This window comes from Diabrotica undecimpunctata, chromosome 7 (assembly GCF_040954645.1).
Source record: "Diabrotica undecimpunctata isolate CICGRU chromosome 7, icDiaUnde3, whole genome shotgun sequence".
Classification (NCBI taxonomy): Eukaryota; Metazoa; Arthropoda; class Insecta; order Coleoptera; family Chrysomelidae; genus Diabrotica; species Diabrotica undecimpunctata.
The window spans coordinates 9,904,644-9,930,284 of record NC_092809.1 but is presented as its reverse complement, the minus strand read 5'-3'; the positions used below and the strand labels follow the sequence as shown (position 1 = coordinate 9,930,284).

The window sequence follows — 25,641 nt, the reverse complement described above, 5'->3', positions numbered from 1 at the left end:
GTTAGGAGTGAATAAAAGTCCCAGGTGGACTTAGAATCGCTCCTCACTCGATGGCCGAGCGGAAGTCGCGCTTCGCCGTTAGAAATCTTCTCGACGGAAATAATCAAAGTCTTTCCAATACTTAAGATTGTTTCCGCGGAAGGTAACGTGCGAGGCGTAGCACCAACGTCAAAGTCGCCACTCCAATGGTGTTCTTATACACCTCGTGGGGTGTGTGCTCGACCACACGTTGAAACCAGGGCATTCACCGCAATTAGAATACTCATATTCAATACATATATGAAAGTAAACCACTGTCAAGTAAGAATTATTGAACTGTTAAAGTATTATAAATTGTTGGTGGGCCTTCGAGAACTACAGAGCCACCGGTGACCTTCACGTGGAGTGTGGTACAAGCACACACAAGTAACCACGAGGTCGAGGATAGAGGCGCAGAACCTTCGCTGCGCCTCACGAGCGGCTGCCGTATTACATCCAAATACAGAGAATACCTCTGTGGGTGCTTCGACCGTACGACAATACAAATAGTGACGCAATTAGATTCACCGCCGCAGCGAAGCGATTCGTCCTAAATTTTTAGTTGCTATGGGGAGATCCCGGCGAACTGAACTATATACGATATACGATGTTATAGATTATAGATCAAGATCAAGACAAGTTTATCTTATCATTTTTAACCAATTTTATTTGGTGTACACTAATTATATCCTTAAAAATTAGTGTGAAGCGTAAACACATTGTGGTTTCGATAAGTACACGTTTAAAAGTGCTAAAGCCTTAGCGATCCACAACAAGCTTAAGAATGAAGGCGAATTTGTGGCAAGTGATGGTTTTGGTTTAATCAATGTAAAAAGAAACAAGGAATTTACACATGTAAGTGGAGAAACAACTGATATTTATGGTGTAACAGATATCAAGACTAAGTTTGGTGAAATGGTTAAAACTGAGGAATTATCTCCTGAATAAGTTTATAATATAGATGAGACGGGGCTAAACATTAAAATGTTATCAGAAACAACTTTCCTATGCAGTCATGAATCTTTGGCTTTAAAAATAGCAAACAACGTATTACAGTGATCGCTTTTTCATTATTTTCATTATTGGCAAGTTTGATAAATCACGGATATTCAAAAACTTAAATCCGCCTTCCCTTCCGACCTATTAAGCGTCACAAAAATCAGCGTGGCTGAAATCAAACTTTTTTTAAGAGTGGTTTAATTTAGAGTTTGTTCCAGATGTAAAAAACATTTGAAAAGTATAAACTTGCCGATCAAAGCAGGTCTAATGTTAGATAATGCTCCAACACATCCTTATAACTGCGATGTAGATAACATAACATTAGTTTTTCTTCCTCCTAATGTGTCCAATTGATAGACTAAGGAGTGATCAAAAGCTTTAAAAGACGATACAAGCATAAACTTATATCTAAAATTCTGCAGCATTCAGAGAGTGAAGAGAAGGGTCTTTTAGAAGTCACTTAAGAGATCAGACTTCATATATACGTTAGTTACAGCGTTTCCAGACGTGTCTCTTTCAAAGTTTGTTAAATCTTATAGATAAAAACTGAAGAAGAAAACAAATTAATTCACAAGACATTCAAAAGTTATCGGATAACGAAGCTCCGCAGTCAGAAGATGTGGAAAATTGGATGATAAGATACGACGGTCTCTTTGAAAATAAATTTTTAAATGATGAGGTAATCATAGATTTAGTAACCAAAGAACCAGAGGAAAATAAGGAGACTAGTAACGGTAGAGAGGAAAAACAGTTTTTTATGAAGAAGCCAAAAACGCAATGGAAAGTGCATAAAAATACATTGAGCAGCAACATAAGTAAAAAGTATTAATAAAATACATTTTTTTGGTGATGATAAAATGGAGTGATATCGTATTCAGAAATTTATTGAAATTTAAGAGACAGAAGAACATCAGCGACTTAAATTTATGTTTGTATATTTGGTACTATATTGATGTATTAAATATGAAATACATACATAAAAATGAAAAAAATACTTCCCAATTTTTTTTTCCAAATTATTATTTCATTCTAATTTGATTTTTTATTTATTTTTTAGCTTTTCTTTTATTTCTTCTTCTTCTTCTTTTTATATAGACATGACTCTGTCTGTTTTTCAGTGTGCCTCCAGTAAGTTGTCGTTCCATCGTTTTCGTGTTCTTCCTACTGATCGTCTTTCTATTGGGGCACCGTCTCACTGCAACACTGTCTGGAGTGATTGCGGGTGGATTGAGTAGCTCTGCGGTTACCACAGCCAGTCCCAAACCCAGATAAAATGTGAAGGGTGATTGGCAAGGTTAGCAAGCTACCAATCGTAAAAACAAATACTGCTCAAAGAAACAATGTACAGCCTCTCTTTTATTTATTTACTATAATAACTATAGTACTATTTTTATTCTAAAAACAGTTGGCGCTCAACTCTTTGTATCTTTTCCATATTCTACCTCAGTCTATTCTACACCATAGACATATATAAAATGCCTATGATATTTGTCAATACCCCAAGGTATGAGTGGGAACACAAGGTGTATCAATACTCATAATCTTATGAAACGCACCTGGCGGATCATAAAGGCCTTCACATTTTATTCTTTTTTAACTTGTCTTGAGTGAAATGTCTTTAATCTTTTCTATTAGCTCCTCTTGGCTAACTCTTGTTTTTCCGATCCCAAATGGCCATTAGGTTGACCGACCTATAGTACGATTTAAAAATTCATTAAATAGTTGCAGTAAAACAGATGACCACCTGTCACCAGTTTACCATAACAATTTTTAAATATGTTTTCTCAAACATTTAATAATAATCCTTGTATCGGCTTGTAAGTTATATTTATTAGTTATTTATTTATTTAATTTCAATTTTACTAGATTGTTTTTCACTTATGTTTTATTTTGTTTTATTTAATCAATTTCAAAGTCATATTTAATAAAATGAAAAAGACAGAAAAGATTTTATTTCACGTTCAAAGCGTCTATGTATCTATTGATACGTATTTCGACTTAAAAAGTCTCATCAGAATAGTTATTCATAGCCGTTCTTAACGTGAAAAATAAAATTCTCTGTCTTATTAGAAGTAACAATAACATGACTTCGTTATGGACGCAATAGCGACATCTGATAGAAAAATCGGTAAGATAGTTTCGAAACAAATTCAGATTTCTGCTTTAATCTGGAGCCTTCTAAAAATTGCAAGACATGACCAGACGATGATAAAGATGTTAAAGAAGACATGGGGAATCTAAAATTTGCATTCCACGACATGTCTATTCATCTAGGCAGAAATCCTAACGAATTTGTTTCTCGTACTCATACAGAGTAGATCCGAATAAAATGAAAAAGACAGAAAAGATTTTATTTCACGTTCAAAGCGTCTATGTATCTATTGATACGTATTTCGACTTAAAAAGTCTCATCAGAATAGTTATTCATAGCCGTTCTTAACGTGAAAAATAAAATTCTCTGTCTTATTAGAAGTAACAATAACATGACTTCGTTATGGACGCAATAGCGACATCTGATAGAAAAATCGGTAAGATAGTTTCGAAACAATTTCTGTCTTTTTCATTTTATTCGGATCTACTCTGTATGAGTACGAGAAACAAATTCGTTAGGATTTCTGCCTAGATGAATAGACATGTCGTGGAATGCAAATTTTAGATTCCCCATGTCTTCTTTAACATCTTTATCATCGTCTGGTCATGTCTTGCAATTTTTAGAAGGCTCCAGATTAAAGCAGAAATCTGAATTTGTTTCGAAACTATCTTACCGATTTTTCATATTTAATAATCACACACATATAATATTGCCATAATTGCTGTATATTCTGTACTAGACAGTACCCTAATACGGGTTATTATATTTTCAGCATTTAGTTAACCATGTACCATTGACCTGAAGATGCATGGCAAATTATAGTATGCGAAACCGGTCCTTAGTGGTAGAATAAATTGATTGTCTATTTGATAAGTCTTATTCTTATTTATTTTTACCCATTAGAAATGGACTTAAACAGCCAAAATATTAAAGATTTCTCTAATTTTTTTTTCAATTCTTTTAACTGTTATTCGCGTATAGAAATATACATGGCTAAGAAGGCTAATCGGTCTCTAATTCTCTAAATTTACTTTGTCTCCTGTTTTAAGTAATATAATCATAGTAACGTTGTTCCAGTCTGTTTGAATTTGGGCGTTGTGAAGGCAGATTGAAAACTACATAATTATTTTTTCAAGAAATATATCTCCTTTAATTTTTAGTGCTTCTAACACTATTCCATCTTCGCCTGGGGTTCGATTATTTTTTATTTTTTCAGGACCTATTTGATTTCTTATTTTGTTATATCGAGGCATTAAATCTCTTGATCTACATAGCTCTGTGTGGAAATCTTCGACTATTGTTAATATTTCATCTCTGTTCGAAGTTTCTTCTCCAGGTATGTTTCTTAGTTTGTTAATTTTTATTTTTCCCTTTTGCTCGCTCCTTTTCAAAATTATCATGTCCTTATTTTCTCTATTGCTTGTTTAGTTTTTTCTACTTTGTAATTTCTTATAGTATCTTTTCTCGTTGTCTTTGCGATCGTCTCATCTATTTTATTTAGCGCTTCTTTGCTTATACTGTTATCTCTTTTCATCTGTCGTCTTAGTTTTATAAGAGTTTTGGTAAGTTGACTTAGTTTCCCATCCTTTTGTTTGTTCAAAAATATTTTGTTTGAGCCTGTTACATCGTATTGACTATTTGTTTGTTTAATATATTAATCTCTGTTGTTGTTAATGTCATTCAATCAATTATCAATATATTTTTTGAACTCCTGAATATTAGTTGGTTCTGTTCATTTCTTTGGTTGTTTCTTATTTATCATTTTGAGTCTTTCTTTTTCGCCCGATATCGTTATTTTCGCTCTTAATAACCTATCATCACTGCTTCTACTAAACTGGTTTAACATATGTACGTTTTTAAATAATTATTTTTCGTTTGTTAAGAAATAGTAGATTTAGTTACTGGTGTTTTCATTTCATATCTCCATCTTCTGTGTCTCTTTAAATAAGTTGTTCATTTGATAGAGATTGTTTTCCAAAAAGCATCCATTTTCATTTCTAATTTACTTAAATCATTTGCAATCCAAAGAAAGTACAGCCTTCTTCTGTTTTCTGTATATTTGACTTCTTTGAACAACTTTTTGCCGCGTTATTCTCGTTGGCATTTATAGTTAATTGTATTATTATTAAATCTAAAGTACACTCTCATTATAAAGATGTCTTGGAGGTGTGATAATCAAGGTCGAGCACAGGCATTTGTAAGTATAATTTAAATAATGAAAGTAAGTATTCCGTCGTTAATCTTATTTATTGCAACGGATTGACATAATTTCATATGCGGTTAGCTGTGGCTATAAACTGCGTAAAAAGTCTCGAAGAATTAACCTACTGTAATGACTGAAATGTAGTAAAGTGTAATAAACGAGTTAATAAAAACAAAATCGGCTAATGACTTTTTCCAATTAATACAACAATAATTTTTTTTATAGACCACAATAACATTTTACTATTTTAATAGATCACGTATGATTGTTAATTATTTACTTTCTATAAAAAGAAAAGGATATCCAGAAAAAAGAAAATCTCATTAGTATTTTACGTTGACAGTTTAAAGGATACCACCAGTTAAGATAGGCAAAATGCTCCCACTACCAGAATTCAATTTTTATTAGTTTTTTATGTTCTATGTGGTTATAAATAAGGCTCAGTGCAATTCAGGCCGCCCCCTTTAACCACCAAGAACGTAAATTTTTCGTTTTTATTTTTTTTATTTAGGTGAGATGCAATCATTTTAAAAATTTTTAAAAATTCACACGCATAATTGAGCCTTTTACAAAACTTGTCTTTTTTTGATATACCCGTAGGTACATAACCTAAAAATGCATTTTTTTCGAAAAAAGCGTATAACTTTTTTTTGATGTGGCTGCAGGTCCTTATTTTGTGTATTTGGTCAAAAACTGTATCTCTGATTTTTTTCAGATTTTTCGTACGGTGTGCCATCTTCGAAAATCCGAAAAACTCTTTTTTGGGAGTTGTGGGGAATTTTTTTTCATTTTATAAACTTAAAATAAATAAACTAAACTAAAATAAATTAAATTTTATTATTCTTATTCTAAATTAAATGAGGTCTTTAAGACATTCAGAAATTTGGCGAAACACTTTTAAAACACCTAAAAACCATGTTTTTATGAATTTTGAGGGATTTTCTCTATTTGATAGATTTGAAAATACATTGGGGATCAAAATTACATTCACTCAGACTTTTCCTAAAAACTGTCGTTTAAAAGAGTTTAAGATGTTCCCAATTAAGTATTTAAAAATAAACAAAATTTATATGTCAAATTGATTACATTTCAAGAATTTTACATAAAAAAAATAATCAACAATTCAAAAAATTTAAACATCTGCATTTTCAAATATTGTAACAATTATTTTGCCTACTACATAGGGTATTATTATAGGGGGTTAGAAATTGGGAACAGAAGTTATTGGGGTAGAGATAGGGCGTTTTAACGCCGACACTCGTATCGTCTTAACTCGAATACCAATCTTTCAAACCTTCAGTTAAACTGGAACTATACATTGAACTTAACACTGCTACACATTTTCCATGAAAAGGGACAAAAAAACACAAAACATTTTAAATTTGACGTAAAATTTGGACCACACTGAAGCCAACTGCCCCCAACAGCGACCTCAGTGAGAGTGATGTCATTATCTTTCAAATTCGTTCCCCCAACTTGGTATAAACAAAGCACATAAACAGGAATATTTATTTAACACACAGAATATCCTAAAAGCGGCTCCCAATCAAAAGAATGTCTAGGAATTACCCATCTGTGTTATATAAACAAACTCTAAAATGTGTTTATTATCAACTCGGCGACGCAAAAAGGATTGAAATACTTTTTCGGTATTTTAACATATACGGGGTGATATCAATATATACCAAAGAGTTTTAAAATGCTACAATATAAAGATTTTTACTATTTAAATGGGAATAAGCCACAATTAAAGGTTAAAGTACGTTTATTGACGTTTCAATTTCCACTTCGGAAATCGTTCTCAAAATACAAACATTAGTGTTTGTATTCTGCAAGCATTTGCTATGTAAGGAATGCTTCGCCCATCATTCTGTAAAGCAACAGCTTGTGCTAATTCTTTTGGTGTCATAATTTTTTAATGCAAGTTTTAAACAAAAGACAATATAAAAACCTACAGCCGAACTTATAGTCAGGTAAATTACCACAATAAACTTAAAATAATACCAAGACACTATTAAAAGAGGGTGGTTCTTGGATCTATCTCTCTCTTGTCGTTTCCTCATTGCTGAGGATCATGATTTCCTACAATGCGGGCTCTCAATTCTCTCCATCTCTTGCGATTTTGGGCTGCTCTCATGGACTCGGAAAACGTCTCTCCAGTGGCTTTCTGTACTTGATCTGACCATCGGATAGGTGAGCGTCCTCTGCCTCTACGTCCTTCTACGTTTCCGCATACAATTAGTCTTTCTAAGTTGTCATTGTCTCTTCCCGCAATGTGGCCAAAAAACTTTAAAACATTTGCAAGACACTGAGAGGAGAGTCTGGTCTGAATGTTTAGCTCTTCGAGAATCGACTGATTGGATCTGTGCTCCGTCCACGAGACGCGTAGCATTCGTCTCCAGCACCACATTTCGAATGCGTCAATCCTTTTCCTATCCTCTGATTTTATTGTCCATGTTTCGGCACCGTAACTGAAGATTGAAAAAATGAGTGTCCGTACCAGTCTCATTTTGAGTTTTTTGGATAAAGAGCGGTCCTTCCATATTTTTGACAGTCGACTCATCGCGTTCTTGGCCATCCCTATTCTTCTGCGAATTTCCGTATGGGAGGAGGCTGCATTGCTTAAGGAAGATCCTAGATACGTGAACTCGTCTACTTTCTCGAATTGATTTAGGGCGCCTGTTGTTTGGAGGATATTCGCGTGATCCACAATCATGATTTTTGTTTTCTGATTATTAATCTTGAGCCCACACTTATTGCTTTCGGTTTCTACTCTCTTTATCAGTCTCGACATCTCCTCTTCAGATGTTGCTATCAGTGTTGTACCGTCTGCGAATCTTAAGTTTGAGATCTTTTTTCCTGCAATGGAGATGCCGCCTCTCCATCCATCGAGTGCGTTCCTCATTATGTATTCTCCATCTAAATTGAACAGGTCTGGAGATAGTATGCACCCTTGTCGTACACCTCTGCTGGTTTTGAAGGTATCAGATTGCTGGTTTTCAATTCTTATTTTAACTGAGTTATCTTCGTATAAGTTTTTAATTAATATTGCCAAATGATCTGGAACTCCCATCTCATGAAGAACTGTCCAGAGAACTTCCCACTTCACACAATCAAATGCCTTTTGGTAGTCTAGAAAGTATCTATAAAAATAGACAAATTATTTTTTAATTACATAAAAAGTAAAATTATTTTTTAACCACATAAAAAGTAAAAATATGAGAAAACTGATTCAGGCTGTGTCTATGTCAAAAAGTATGTTGTGAAAAACATATTTTTTGGAGGGTTTAAAGGTATTTCGCCCAATTTTTTTAATGTTTTAAAGACCTTATTTAATATAACCTATAAAAAAAATCTTCATTTTATTTTGATGAAAATTTCTTTGAAGACAATCAGAGATATTATTTTGATCAAACACACAAAATAAAAAATTGGACGCTTTTTTTCAAAAAATTGCATTTTTAGGTTATCTACACTCAACCTACGGGCCTATAAAAAAAGACGTTTTGTAAAAGCCTCAACTTTGCGTGTGAATTTTTTGAAATTTTTAAAATGATTGCATCCCACCTAAAAAAAATAAAAACAAAAAATTAACGTTTTCGTTGGTGAGGGAGGCGGTAGAGGGGTGGCGGGCTATAATTACGCTTAGCCTAATTTTATTACATGAAACGCAAATACATAAAAAAAATTGAATTCTGCAAATGAAAGCATTTTGCTTATTTTAACGGGGGGTGTCCTTTACTACTAGTTTATACTACAAAAAATAAAATAAATATCTGTAGTATTGATTTTAATCAGTTTAACAAGACATTAACATTTAAAAAACATTAAACAAAAAATAAGATTAATTTGTTTGCGGTGGTAAAGAATAATTGGCCCAGCGACAGTTCTTAAACTGCTTCATAGCAGTTTCAGTTCGCCCACTGGCTAATGAGCTTGCCAATCGCGAACCGCATAAACAATGTAGTTAGCATTTGTCATTGTCATCACTACTATCTTTTTCTTTTAATACTGTCTCAGATTCTTCACTTTCATCTGGAATAGCTTCTAATCCCTGGACTTTATATGGATTATTGGTAAGCCTTCTGTCTCTTAAGTACTGTAATCTTTCCTAGAATATTAAAAACAATTTCATTTGTAATGTCTAGCGGTCCACTAAACAAAAAGGGACTTGTTTTTATTTATTTTTTTAAGAATAATTTGAGAAAAATCGACCAATTACAATGTTTGTACTTTTAATTCAAAATAAAAAATTATATTTATATTATAACATAAAGTTTAGTTTATACACTGTCTTAACCCTTTGGGTAGTACTTCAGCAGTTAAAAAATATATATTTAAAAAACTAAAATAGATACAAGGTTTTTTAAATGTAGTTTTTTTCAAAATACTTTTCATCTGCAATAACTACTACAACGCAATAAAATAAAAAATGAAGAAAATAATCTTGAAATATTACTATAAAGATCTACAACCTGAGGTAAATATTAAGGAAGAAATTGACTTTGAATCCGTCAATAAATTTCAGTAATTCAGTATTTTTTGCGACAACTAGTTTTCCGGTCTGCAGCTTTTTATTTATCGGAAGAAAAAATATGGGATACTTAGTTTGGGGAACAATTAGACAAAACAGAATCAAAGGATGTATAATGGAAAGTGACAAGGTAATGTCGAAACCTAGCAGATGATCATAAATTATGTATAAGTCTGATACCGAAAAGGTAATTATTATTACTAAATGGACTGACAATAAATGTGTACTTTCAGCAAGCACTTTTTGTGGGATTCAACCCCTAAATTATGTACAAAGATTCTGTAAAACAGAAAAGTAAATGTACCCTGTCCCTCTCTAATTACCCAATATAACAAGCACATGGGAGAGATTGATAAGGCAAACTCTTTACTTGGATTGTATAGAAGTCCAAGTAAAGCATTTTCCATTTCCCCATTCTGACTTGGATATTGGACATATGTGTCATAAATGCATGGATTCTCTAAACAATGACTGCACAGCTCTGAAAGAAAAACGTGTACCTTTAAAAGCTATTAAACTACAGCTAGCAAGTTCTCGCTCACGCACTGGAAAAGAAAGTAAAAGAGGTAGACCTTCCCTGCAGCCTTAAAATTAAATTCAATCTCCTCTTGCACTGAGACCAGATAAAGTCACTACACAGAATTTAATTGCTCATTGGGTTAAACATATCGGCAAGGATAGGTGTAGATATTGTACATCTGGATTTACTGTTATAGCATGCAGTAAATGCGACATACTACTCTGTTTCACTAAAAGTAAAAATTGTTTTTATATTTTTCACAATGAAGCATAAATGTTTTGGTTACTTAGGGTTCAATTCTAATATTTTTGGCAGCATTTCATATATTCTTCTTACATACTTTCATTTTTTTTATTCTAAATTCACATAAAATATTTAATAATCTGATTTCTATCTCACTCCATACCTTAGCTATAAAAGACTATACCTCAAACTGGCAATGTAACTTTTTAGCTACAAATTCAAAAGTCACTGTCTTTTAGTTTTATCAGTTTTATTTTTATTGCTTATGGTTTGTGATGCCAAACTGATATCATAAATAAAATTTTATATTTTTTTATATATTTTGAAACACTTTGCCAGATACAGGTCTTATGTCTCTATTTACTGAATTATATACAAATTGCAAAAAAGTATTTGTGCAGAAATGTTAGTAAACAAACAATAAGTGTAAAACGGTATAGTACTATTATTAATAAAGTTACCATGATGTAGTATGGTTGTAATAATTAATATATAACCTAGCTAAACACACATTTAAAAAAAATGAAAAAAATTAAATACTAGTTGAAGTCCCACCTCCATACTCTCCATATTTCTTCTAAACATATTTCCTACGAGTATATAATTGATATAATAAGAAGAGATGTGTGGAAATGCCAATGCTCCAACTATAATACCCAACGATGGCAAAATTTCAAACCACATAGTAATAATTTGTAATTATATTTTAATAACTGCAAACATGACAAGCGTATGTCAAATAAATGACGTGTATGTCACTTCATAATACAATTAATTATTAATATTAACCCTAATTAAACGAGGCGATCACTAAGAGTGGTCCAAGTAAATAGAAGTAATATATCGGGCGATGAATCGTCAATTGGGCCATAATAAACTTAATAGAAAATTCGAAACAGTTGAATTTCGGGTTCACTAATTATTTTACATATTGAAAATAATTGTTAACATTTTTCTACTAATTAAAAACATTCTAAAACTTTGCAAAAATATAATACATGTGTTAGGCCACACGTAGTACTAAATGTGTATACTGGGTTGCGTTTGGTCACAATGAAGTGATGTTAACAATACTTGAATTGTTTATTTTTGAAGTGAATATAGACCAATCAAGTAAATAAAAAATATTCTTTTTTGGTCACATTTGTATAGACGGGTTTGACAGTTAAAATTTCTTCTTCTCCCTTCTTGGATGTAGGCTTTAAAGCCGGTGTCTTCTTCAATATTAGCCTCCTAAATTATTTAAATTATCGCACCATATTTTTCTTGGTCTGCTAATACTTCTTCGTCCATTTGGTAACATATCTCGTACTATTCGTACTATTCTATCCTCTGCCATTCTACTAATGTGTTCGTTCCACTACTGTTTCCGTTTTGTCACCCATCCATTTATGTCTTCTATATTGCATGATCTTCTTATGTTTTCGCTTCTCTCCCTATCCAACAGACTTTTTCCTGATATTCGTCGAAGTATTTTCATCTCTGTTGTTTCTAGTAGTCGTCTCGTTGTATATGTGTCAGGTCTCGTCTCCGCCGTATACGTTAATATGGGTCTAATAGCTGCTTTATAGATTCTTGTTTTTGTGTCTTGTCTTAGGTGTTTGTTCTTCCAGATTGTGTCATTAAGAGATCCCACCGCTTTACTTGCTTTTAAGCTTTGTTGTCGTATTTATTCTTCAACATCTCCGTAACTAGTTATATCAATTCCCAGATATCAAAACCTTGCTTTGTGCTTTAACAATTTCGATTTTACATCGTAGTGGGTACTAAGATGTTGTCATACATTTGGTTCTTTCTGCTAATATTATTATATTATATTTCTTGGCTGTTAAATTGAAGATGTGTGTTAATCTTTGGAGCTCATCTTCTGTCTCGGCGATTAATGCGGCGTCGTCTGCATAACATAATATTTGGATTTCGTTGTTCCCTATTCTGTAATTATGACCTTTACGTACTACTTGTATTATTTTGTCCATTATTATATTAAAGAGAAGTGGGCTTAACGAGTCACCCTGTTTGAGTGCGCTTTGTATTGGTATATACTGAGTTAGTTTTCCATTTATCTTTGCCTGTATTCGATTATGGAAGTAGATGTTTTCGATTATTTGTATAGTATTGATTGGTATGTTTGTTTTATATAGTAGGTGTAAGACGTCTTCGACATGGATGTGTTCGAAAGCCTTTATCAGGTCTACAAAACATAGATATGCTGGTTTATTGTACTCGACGAACTTTTCTGTGATTTGTCTTAGTACAAACACGACGTCTATGCAGGATCTTCCGGATCTGGATCCTTGTTGTTCATCTGATAAAGTTGTTAGTTTATTGACTTTGTTGGTTAGAACTTTTGAGGTAAGCTTAAGTGCGGTATTTAGCAGATTTATTCCGTCTTCTTTATCTTCTTTCTTGAACATTGGTATCATTATGCTGTTTCTCCATGCGTCTGGTATCTTGCAGTGCAAGTTCCTTCCGTCTATTCCTGGTGACATTCTATTTTTGAGTGAATTTATGGCTATCCTTACTTCTTGAAAACTGATTTCTATTCTGTGTCTTAATTCAGGTACGTTATTGTGTTGATTATTATTTTCCTTTTCTTTAAACGGTTTCGTCAAGTATCTTTCCCATTTGTTTGCTGGTATGTTATTGTATTCTTTCAATTCTGCCATTTCTTTCCGTTGGTTTTTTATGAATCTCGATATCTGTTTTTGTGTACCGTAGAAGTCGCTTTCCATCCTTTGTGTAAACTGGTCCCAGTGTTTATTTTTTGTTTTTCTTACCAACTGCTTTGTTTCATTTCGTCTTCCTCTATAGGTCTCTCGGGATTCTAGAATATTTGATTTATTTTACTTCGTGTAGGCCTCTCGTTTCTCTTTACATTTCTCTTTTATGTATATTCTGACCCATGTGTATTGTTGTTTCTTTTTTTTTTTCACTATGACTTTGCATTTTCCTAAAGCTTCTGTTGCTGTTTCTTTATTGTTGTTTTTCATTTTCTCCCAGCTTGCGTTTATATCTTCGATGTCGTCTATTTGTTTCAGCTGTATCTTCTGTGCTAGCCTCCTTTGGTACATTTCTCTTGTTGAGTCGCTTCACAGTGATTCTACATTGAATTTTTCCTCGGTGATTTCCTGTAGAAAATGTTTTTGTGTTATTTTCATTCTTATTTATGCTAGTACTAGTTTGTGTTCACTACCTGTGTCAGCTAAGTTTAAAGTTCGGATATCTAGAATTTGCTTTGTGGATTTTTCTATTAGTGACTATACAATCAATCATAGATTTGTACCCCCTGGAGTTTTCAAATGCATATTTATACTGGAGCTCATGGTCGAAAAATGTATTAGTAATTCTCAGTTCCTTAAAAGCACAGAGAATAGCCATGAGTTCTCCATTTGCTTTGATATGGTTTTCATTAAATGTTGAAATGTGTAGTATGAAATAGTACTACAGTAATATCACAGAATAATAAAACAATTGTTATTTATTCTGTGGTAATATGATATAATAGTACTAGAAATAAGCGAGTATTCTACAGCTGACACCGTTACTACTGGCGCATTATAATTTCCAGCGTTTTCTCTCGAAGCTATCTTCAGTTTTTAAATCTCTGGCGCATCTTTCCAGAACTAGAGTCTGGGGTGAGACTGGACTTATTCTTTCTCGTTTTCTTCTAGTGGGCAAGGTCCATTTTTGTACTCTTCATCTCTTAATTTTTTTGGCCATCTATTTTAAGGCATTCTCTGCGGATATGTATTTTTTTTGTAAAGATTACAAAAAAGGAATTTTCTCAGAAAAAAATATTAAACGTTTTCTTTTTAAACTTTAAACAAACTTTCTTGGAATGTATCCTCGCACGACTACCTACAAGGCCATAAATCGTTAATTAAATTTGTTTTTAATTTAATCAAAACATAGGTGATATATATTGAAAAATGATACCCTTTGTCTGATCAATATTAAAAAATCGCTATCGATTTCCTAATCTAATAAACTAAATATTGTGTAAGAATCAATAAAATCGCATTGGTTTCGTGATGAATAGAAAATAATTTTCTCGATTATTGACACGATCACATGTTATGTAAAAACTAGACCTCCATTGCCCCGTTCATGGTCAATAAAGCAATGGAAAGTGATCTGCTATATTACTATATTATTATCATTATTTTAGCTGTAGTTATTACAATTGTGCACATTTTCTAGATAAGTAATTGTTTACCAATAGCAGATAGTTATTATTGCGAGAATATCTCACAGCTGTAAATAGAAGGCGTTTAAAATTGCTAGGTGAATAATATTCATTGAAATCAGAAGCACTAAAGAATTTCTTTTGTTTTTTTTTGTCTCTTTTTTTCACAGCAGTATCAACAATTTTAGTGTTTTTATTTGTATTTTACCCGTGAAATTATATTTATTTACTTTATCAATTGTGCTCTAATCTGGTATCAATACAATATTTAATAATGTTAAGATATTTGATTAGATATTGTTCTATTTTCAATATGATTTGATCCCGAAATAACTAAATATAACTATATTGCTGGTTTCAAATGCTGTGGCGAGAATTTCTCAGAACTACGCCAAACTTAATAGAACAGTGGCGATCCAAAATGTACCTACGATTATTACGTGTAGTAAAATATTATTACTTTAAAGTTTGTTTCAACTTTCAAACCGTTATCATTTATAGTAATATTACTAAAATAACATGATAGTAGATAAATGGCTATAGAAGCATTAGTCTGTTAGCATCTGCGTATAAAATCTTTAAGACTTTAACATTTTACAAAGAATATTGTTGGTCAATACCAATGCAAAGTCAACTACACATCAAATTCAAGCACATAGACAAATTCTAGAAAAGTCCCTAGAATATAACATAGATACACACCATCTCTTCGTCGACTTCAAAGCAGGCTATGACAGCCTATGACAGTGTTAAAAGAACTGCATTATATAATGCAATGATAAACTCTGGGATTTCACCTAAGTTGGTTAAGTTGACCTAATTTAGTAATTACATTGACCAATGAAGTAATTAGATTGGTTAACAGCTTCTTCATTTTTCCATAATATTCCCTTAATTTTTTTAGAGGTTTTTCACTCATTGCAGGAAAAATCCTCTTTGGAAGAGATAAAGAAAACTTTAGTGTTTTTTTCCACTAAGAAACATTTTTTGCCTTGTTTTTGAGAGCAGTGAAAGAATTTTGGTCTTTATGTTGCGATTCGCGCATAACTCTCGTTATAAAACTCTGTGAAAGTACTGTCATGTACTATTTTTTGTAGTCTCATTAGTGAAATAGCTTAGTAGTTAGTGTAGATTTACTTCCTTGATGCAATACAATTTCCCGTGCGTTCGACTTTTAACAATGACGATAAACAAATCGCAAAGCCAATCGTTGGAAGTTTACCAACTTGGAGTTGCCATGTTTCGCGCATTAACAATTGCAGGTAGAGTATTTATTGAAAAAAATTAAATTAATGCAAGTGTTTTATACATATTCTTAAGTATGTTTTCCATTAATTATAAAAGTTATTGATTTGACATAATACACTCATGGACAAAAATATCGAATATTTTGGAATTTTCAAATTTTTGTATTTTCAAAATAAACTCTGGTCTAGCAAGTCGTTTATTGTAAAATAGAGTTTATTTTAACAATGTTTAATGAACAATTTTAAGTTTTTATGCGGAGAAAATTGTGAAAAAAATAAATGTTTAATATTAGGTAAATAAGGTTATTTTACTCTAAACTTAAATGATAATTTAAATTGCTTAAACAACTGGTTTAAACTGAAAGAATTGCATGATCAGTAACGAGTATTCCCCCTCTAGCTCTTATTACTGCTTGCATCTTTCTCAGCATGCTTGCAAGTAAATTTTGCATATATCCTTGCGAAATTGCATTCCATTCATCCTGTGCAGCAAGCTGAAGCTGCTCTATCGTATTTGGAACGGGATTTCTTTGTTGAATGCTGCGTTTTAGGTGATCCCACATGTGCTCTATTGGATTTAAATCCGGGCTAGATGGTGGCCAATCCAATCTTCGAATTTGGACCTTATCAAGATAATTACTCACTATGGCAGCGGCATGTGGTCGAGCATTATCTTGCATTAACGTGTATCTTTCATATCCAATGTAACCAACATATAACAAAAAATGTTCTTGCAGGATGTTTTAAACATAAGAATCACCAGTCATCCGTCCAATCACTTCCACAAGTGCGGTACGTACCTCCCAACTAATACCTTCCCAAAGAATTAACGCCATCAACTCCAAAACTAACGGTCTGGGCGAGACTGCAGCTGGCGAATCGTTCTCCAACTCTTCTGTAGACGTAGTTTTGAATATCTGGTTTCCATAATAGGATTCAGGTCTCATCAGTGAAAAGAACGTTTTTCCAGTTGTCGATATTCCACTAAATATGTGTTCTTGCAAATTCCAAACGACGAGATTTATGATTTTGAAGAAGACGTGGAACTTTGGCGGGGCGTCTGGGCTTTAAGTTTGCTTCTTTTAATCTTCGTCTAACTGTTTGTGAATTCACATTAACTTGTCTAACATTTAATAGCTCATTTCTGAGGTGCATCGATGTCAATGAACGATTTCGTGTAGAATTAAGAACCAAAAAAGGTCATCAATTGCGGTTGTGCACCTTGGGCGTCCTTGACCAGGCCTTCCCACAAAATTTCCTGTTTCGCGGTACCTTTTTAGAGTATTTGAAACTATAGATTCACTTCTGCTGAGACATTGTGCGATATCTTTTTGTGCATATCCTTCCTCGTACAAAATTACAATATGTGCTACTTGGACTTCATCGCAGTGCCGAATTGGTAGGATACTTGTTTTAAACTTAGTTAAATCAAAACAACACTTAATTAAACTTAATAAATTAAACTAAAAATAACCGAATTAGTATGATTTTTCCTTTACTCTTCGTGAAGAAGGATTTTTATGATAAAATGTACGAATGACACTAACCACTGAATAAACGTCAAAATAAACATCAAAATATTTCAAACCAGTTGAGTACATCAGCCCACTATATGAGTATTATCAGTAATCTAAAATTATTTTGAAATAATAGTGACTACAAAAAAAAATTGGAAAATTCTAAAATATTCGATATTTTTGTCCATGAGTGTATTTATTTCTAAGGCGGTTCGAAGTTCACCGTGTAAGCATATAAGTTTGGCCAATTAATTTACTATAATTACCTTATTAAATGGAATATTTTTTTGTAGTTTAATCGAGTATTGATTGTATTTTATATGTGTTTATTGTATTCGTTAGAAAAAGCGTTTCATTCAGAACATAATCAAGAATTATTTATTGTATTGTCTTGATAAATACGTTTTAGAAGTAATAAAGAAGCATATCTTGTTGATCTCCTACAGTAGATAAAAATCATATTTACATAAATTTCCTTGAAGACTTTGCCTGTTGAATGTTACAATAAATGCAAATAGTCCGCGTGCACGTGGATAGCCATAAAATTAATTATATTGTTGTTTTATGTTAAAAAATCAAACGAAAGTGAGTGCCAAATCCTAACAACTGTTACCTAAGAGAACTGATTTATTATTTATTGCCAACAGTAACTACAATCATTAATGTGAATAAAACTTTATGGTGCGGAAAAGCAATATCGATTTGTTGCAAACATAGAGACAAAAAAAAATAATTTACTAGACAAATAAACTACAAGTATAATTATAGTGAAACAATAACACAGTTAATATTTAAATTATAGAAAGAGACTCGAAAAATAAGGAAAAAATATGTTTTTAATATTGTTTATACCTAGTATATTATTTGACGATTTGAAAGCAACGTTAGTTATGCATGTAAAAATATTTAGTATCCTCAACTTTATTTTATAATACTTTTCTTCATTCAATTTTTTCTTTAATTTTCTTATGCACAGTAAAAGTATGCTGTTGTGCTGTACTGCGTACTGCCGCAGATGTACGAATCATAATTGCATACGAAAGTATGCAAAACAAAACAAAACAAAACAAAAAAAACAAAAGCTGTAGAGTGTGATAAACCGAGAACTTCAGTTAAAAATAAAACATATAACGAAGATAACCCAAGAATTGTAAATGCGCGCCAAAGTTCAACTGATTTAAGACACCATGTGCTCGCAGAGCTGCCAAATAACGACAGTTAAAATGAACAGGACGATCCTTTTGATTTGGATGATTCTGTAATCGACAAAAACTATGTTCTTCTTTTTTTAGATGAATCGTATAATGAAAACAAGTGGCATGATATAGATGAGAGTGACAATGAAGCTGATGAGTTGAAACAATATCAAGATATGCCTATATTACATTTTAATGTTAACGAAATAAAAAATCCTATAGACGCTTACAAGTTATTTGTAACCAATGATCTTTTGCAGAATATTGTTACTGAAACAAATAGATTTGTTCGGGAAATATTGTTAAATATACATAGATCAAAATCACGTATAGGTTCCTGGATGGACTGCGATATAGCCGACCTTAAACGTTTTTTTTTCAATATATATAGTAATGGGATTAGTTGATGGTCCCGCAATGAATTTATACTGGTCAAAAGATCCCATGTTCAGGAATAAGATCATTACAAATACCATGAGACGAAACAGGTTCCTTTTACTGATGAGTTGTATTCATTTTTGTATTAATGAGCAGTATAATAAAGATGATAGGCTCTATAAATTAGGTGAAGTTTTAAAAGTATTGAACAAATATTTTTAAGCTGCATTAACTCCAGGACGGATTTTGGTAGTCGATGAAAGTATAGTACCTTATCAAGGAAGACGGCAAATAAAGCATTATCTGCCAAATTAAACAGACCTGTATGGAACTAAATTATATAAGTTTACAGTGGATGCATATACTAATAACATATTCGTTTATCGTGGTAAAAATACGATTACTAATACAAGTATTTCTCAGAGTGAGCAGATACTGTATGATCTTCTTGAACATGTTGAATTCGAAAATGGCTACTATCGCTACTTGTATGCTGATAATTATTACTCGAGTTTATATTTAGCCAAATCATTATTCAAAAAACAAATAATATATTGTGGAACCCTGAGGTCCAACAGAAGAAGTATTCCCAAAACGGTACTTAAAAAATGAAAAAGGGAGAAATTTGGGGTGCACAGAATAAATCCTTTCGTATTATAAAATGGATGGACAAACGGCCAGTTCTAATGTTAAGTACTGATCCAACCCATACAACTACCTTATAACTACCATCAAAGCGAAACTGGCAACGTGAGCTTGTATTGAAACCAAAGGCAGTTATTGATTACAATCAAGCAAAAAAAGTAGTAGACTTTAGTGATCAGATGAGTTCTTATCATTACCTTTTAAGAAAAAGTTTAAAATGATACCATAAACTAGCCTTTTACTTTTTTTAAACCGTCAGGACCTGTAAATAAAAGGAGAAGACAATGCCAAGGATGTTGTTATAAATTAAGAGAAACACATTCAAGCAAAAAGGCAAGTAATATGGTGACAAAAGTAACTAGTTAGTGCTAGGAATGTCCTAGACAACAGGGATGTGTTTATCTTGCTTTAATAGCATTCATAAAAAATTATTAATGATTCTAAAACTTTATTGTTTTTTGTTGAATAACTAAGAACATATTATTTTGTTTACAATTTTTTTTTGTTTTCAAATATCATTTATAGGTACTAATAAAATAATAAGAAGTATTATGTCATTTGATCTTTTAATCTAACTCGGTAAAAAGTAGTAGGCTGTCTTCTTCTTCTTCTTCGCGCGACTAGGATTACTCCTGTTTGTCTGCCTCTTATTCTGTTTCAGTTGTTGTTGACTGTACATTATCTTTCCACCTTTTTGGCGGCCTTCCAACGGGTCTTCTGCTATACGACTTGTTGTTTTTACAGATGTTCGCCAAACTATCTGGTCCCATTCGGTTTACATGTTCGTTCCAGTTTTTTTTTTCTTGTTTTTATTCACCTGTTAATATTTTGAATTTTGCATTGTTCGCGTATACTTCTGTTGGTTTGTCTGTCTCTTAATGATATGCCCTCTATTGATCTTAGTACTTTCATTTCGATATTGTTGATTTGTTAATTCGTCTTTCTTGTATTGGTCCTTGTCTCCGCTGCATATGGTAGGATTGGTTTTACTGTTGTCTTGTATACTTTCATTTTGCTTTCCGTGGTCAGATATTTGTTTCTCCATATGGTTTCTCGGAGGCAACCACTTACTCTTGCCGTTGATGCTTGCCTTGTGGTCTCTGTTCTTATATCCCTGTCACTAGTGATCTCTACTCCTAGGTAATTGAATTTCATTACTTGTTCTACAATTTTGCCGTCTATTTCTAATTTGCACCTATGCGGCTCTTTACTGATCACTATACATTTAGTTTTTTTCTACTGATATTCTCATATTAAGTTTGTTTGCTGTGATATTGAAGGTGTGGAGCTGCCTTTGTGGGTTATCTTCTTTATCAGCAATTAGTACTGCATCATCGGCATAGAATAGTATCGTGATTTTATGCGCTCCCATGTGGTATCCGTGTCGTTTTCTTACTTCGTGAATTATTTGATTTATCACCATATTGAATAACAATGGGCTGAGCGAGTCTCCTTGGCGGATTCCTCCTTTTAGTTCTATGCATTCTGTTGGCATTATAACTCTGGTCTTGTTGTTCTTGTTAATTTAACTTTAATATTCTTGATAATTGTCCTTATTATCTGATGGTCTATTTGTTCAGCTTGTAATAAATTTAAGATGCCATTTCGCTTCACCCTGTCAAAAGCACTTTTTAAATCTACAAAGCACATGTATGCTGGTTTTCCATATTCAATAGACTTCTTTATTATTTGTCTGATAATAAAAATTGCGTCTATTGTGCTGCGGTTCTTCCGGAAGCCTTGTTGTTCATCTGCCATGTTCGCTTTTTCCTCGATTTTATCTTTTATGACTGAATTTTAATCTACTAATTATCAGACTAATGCCTCTATAATTTTCAGGATTTCTCGAGTCTCCCTTTTTAAGTATTGGTAGCAGGAGACTTTCCTTCCATTCCACTGGTACTACTCCGGTATTTATAATATCAACGAATAATTTTAGGAGCCATTTGCGTAGTGTTCCTCCATATTTTAGCAGTTCATTGTTTATCTTATCAGGACCAGGTGCTTTTCTGTTTTTTAATTTTTTTATTCATTCTTGAAGCTCTTCTTCTGATATTAGTACTCTATCGTGAGTTTCGTTAATAATTATTTCTCTGTTCTCTTCTTCTCCTTCTCCATATAATTTCGTGAAATGCTCAGTCCATTGTTCCTCCGTAATGTTATCTATGCGTAAAAATTCATTTATTTCTGTTTTTTGTCTCCTTATCATCTGCCACACCTTTTTCTGGGATCCATAGAGGTCGTATTCCATATCTTTGGTAAATTTCTCCCTGTGTTCTTTTTTAATGTTATCTATTTCTTTGTTTACTCTATTCCTAATTTTCACGTAGTCTTCTCGTGCCTCCGGTGTCTTCACTCCTGTGTATGGTAGGAAAGCTTGTTTCTTTTCATTTGCTAGTGCTTTTACCCTTTCGTCGTACCATGGTGTTTTGTATTCCCGTTTATTTCTGTTAACTTTTCTTTTACTTAAAGCTTCTTCCGCTGCTTATAGGATACATTTTTTAATAATGGTACTTAGTAAAGTAGGCTGTCTTGACACATTCTTAACAGGAAACCTGATCAAAAAACGAATAACAATGGTAAGTTTTTAAATTTTTTACTTGTAATAATTGATATTAAATTGACTCGTATAATTTAATAATTTATAATATAGGACTGTAAAAATATAAAAATATAAAAACTAACTACGTCATTATCGGTTCCCGACGGTTGGTAACGCATCGTGTTCGCTCCAAGCTACCAGTCCTGGGGGACCGCTAATGCTCAGTTTAGTGGTTAACATATTTTGGGAACGCAATCAACCTGATAATAAACAAAATTTATGGTATAACCTCAAAATATAAAAATGGCAATATTTGGAATTTAAGTATATTTCCCTTGTATAGGTTTTGCCTCGTTTTTAAATTTATTTAAACTGAAGATCACTTCTTGTAAATCTACAACAATATTTGGATAATGAAAAAAATGTTGCCACTTTTTTAACTTTTATTCGCCATTTTAGTGTACATATAATAATTAGAAAGTCTATTTAACTAATTGCGTACCAAAGAACAAGTTTCCTCTAAAAATGTCATTTTAATTACGCTATAAAGTATATATACATATATATACTTTAATTCATGAGTACAAGACACGCCGCAAATACTTAATGACAGACAGAAAAGACGCAATTCAAAGAGAATCTCTTCTAGTCACGCAAGGTGTGGTATATCAAAGATATTTAACTTTGAAAATTTTAATGTTGCTTTGAGGCGCGTCTCAAGATATATCCGTGAAGGCATGATTTACCGCGAAATAAGTGAAGGTTTAGGTTTTTTCCTATATAATAATTCATAAAAATGGTTCTCAGAACTAATAATTAAAACTCGATAATGGGTATTTAATATTAATTATTCGATGTGTTTTAAAAAATTATAAAATTGTAGGTCTAGTTTGATGTGACAGATGTACAGTTGAGTTGGGATAAAGTATGGAACCAAGTAAACCTATTTGAAATGAAAACAACGATAATCATAAAACTATGCATGCAATGCAAATACAATTACATATACTGCATCTAATGAGTATTACAGTAGGGCCTCGCTAATCCGGACTCCTTCTTGTTCGGTGATCGCTCTAATCCGGCCAGGCAATGGGGTTCGCGCGTGGGTGTAGGTGCTGGGGCTGCCGTAATTTAACTTGTCGTCAGTCTTTTGTATATTGGTTGGTACAGTGGTACATAGCGAACCACGTAAACATTTAACATTACCAATAAAAAATAAATTGCGTGTTAAATGTTAAATAAAGGTGACAGCTACCTCATCACTGTTAGGAGGTTTGGTACAAGCAGGTCAACTGTCGATATAAAGAAAAGCAAATACAAAATCTTAAAGTTTGTAAGCCTAACAGAACGTGATCTCGGTGTACGAAAAACACTAAAGAAATCGGAAAATTCCATTTTATGTGGTTTTTGCAACAAAGACGATTACATGTTCCTGTTAATGGTGATATTATGATTTGTGAGAAAGCTCGTGTTTTTCATTGTCAGATTACAAACTCCATTATCGAGTTTAATGCAAGCCGGGGATAATAAGATAAATTTAAAAAACGCCACGGAATCAGACGTTTAAAAATGACCGGTGAAAATCTATCCAATCATGAATCTGCTATCGGACCATTTCAACTAGAGTTACAGAAAGTTATCAGAGAAAAAAATTATTAGCGGAATAAGTGTACAATGCTGACGAATCTGGTTTGTATTGACGATTATTGCCCGATCACACTTTCGCCTCTGCCAATAAGAAGTCGGCTTCCGAGATGAAAATGATGAAGATGAGAGTGACGTTTATGCCTTGTGCAAATGCGGCTCGTATCCACAAACTTCAATTGCTCATTGTCGGAAAATTAAAAAACCTACGGGCATTTAAATCAACACGTCTTCCTGTTTGTTATCGTGCACAAAAAAATGTTTGGGTTACGAAAGACTTGTTTCTTGAGTGGTGTAAAACGGAATTTGTTCCCGCGGTCCGTCGCCATCTTTTATCTCTTAATTTGCCTTCTCGGGCACTTTTATTGTTAGATAATTGTCCTGGGCATCCATCAGCACTTATCTCTGAAGAAGGCAACATTTTTGCAACGTTCCTGCCAACTAATATCACGGCCTGTATACAACCAATGGATCAGAACGTTATACAAAATGTGAAATTAAATTACCGCAAATCATTTTTGGTTAACTGTCTTGCGTTATGTTCTGACAACCTCATCGACACCTTAAAATCGATATCTTTACACTGCGTTTCTCTAGGCTAATTTCTGGGCTGATGTTAAGGCATCTCTAACAAATCATGGAAGAATTTGCACCCTGAATTTCTTACTGATAATGATGAAAAAGATGATGATGTTCCATTAGCCCAGATTTTAATAGGTTGAGGGGACCCAATTTTCCTTAAATATATGAGGCAGAATCTCAAGAATAGGCTGCTGGTGGTGCCGAAAGTGAGATACAAGTGTTAACTGATGAGGAGATTCTGTGAGCGGCTATGCGTGAGGACAATGAGCAAGATGAGGACAATAGCCTTGAAGTTCTCGCCTCTGAAAAAGTTGGTAGTTCAGAGGCAGTAGGAGCTTTCAACACAGCTTTAAAATGAACTCAAGAAAACAAATTTGATAGCCACGAAATTATGTTTCTCCGTTGGCTTAGACATCGGGCTTTAAAAAAAAAGTACGCAAATTATAAACATAAAAGCACTCCAGACTTTTTCAAGAAAAATTAACTAATGTCTTATTTAAACTCACTGTTTTTCTTACATGGTTGTAATTTTGTATATTTGCATTTTTGTTCCTTATACTCTAATTTAAAAATCGATTAAAGAAATAGAAATAAAGGTTAAACATCTGTTTTATTACCATTAAATATGCTAAAGGCCATATAACGAGGCCCTATCTTTTTGTTACTACTCTACTACCGGTTTCGTCGCAAGTATACTCATCTTATTTACATTAAATAGTACGCCCTGTTACATATTTACATGTACACAAAAATGTAACGAATACAAGTTTCCAGTTTTCCTAGCATTTGTAGACTACGAAAAAGCTTTCGATACCATAGAACACACGGCCGTAATAAATGCAATGCAAAATTGTAGAATAGACAGCAGATATATTAACTTAATAAAAGAAACTATGAACCAAGCTACAGCTACATACTACCTAAATGAAAATGAACACACGAACCCTGTACCATTAAACAGGGGAGTCAAACAGGGAGATACTTTATCACCCAAACTGTTCACCTTAGTTTTGGAGGACGTTTTTAAAAACCTAAATTGGAAATATAAGGGAATAAACATCAAAGGCCGCTACCTCAGTAATCTACGATTTGCAG

At 32.8% G+C, this 25,641-nt stretch overlaps 2 protein-coding genes across 2 annotated transcripts in view; both read right to left on the bottom strand.

The window, feature by feature from the left end:
- Positions 1 to 25,641, bottom strand: part of LOC140444960 (uncharacterized) — a 351,698-nt gene that overhangs the window by 257,462 nt on the left and 68,595 nt on the right. The window lies entirely within an intron of this gene.
- On the bottom strand, positions 9,097 to 11,351 carry ND-MWFE (NADH dehydrogenase (ubiquinone) MWFE subunit). The gene is made up of 2 exons (XM_072538712.1): positions 11,165 to 11,351; positions 9,097 to 9,423 (listed from the first exon to the last, which is right to left on the bottom strand). Exons 1-2 carry the CDS (start codon positions 11,291 to 11,293, stop codon positions 9,280 to 9,282), a joined length of 273 nt encoding a protein of 90 aa, XP_072394813.1. The 5' UTR covers positions 11,294 to 11,351; the 3' UTR covers positions 9,097 to 9,279.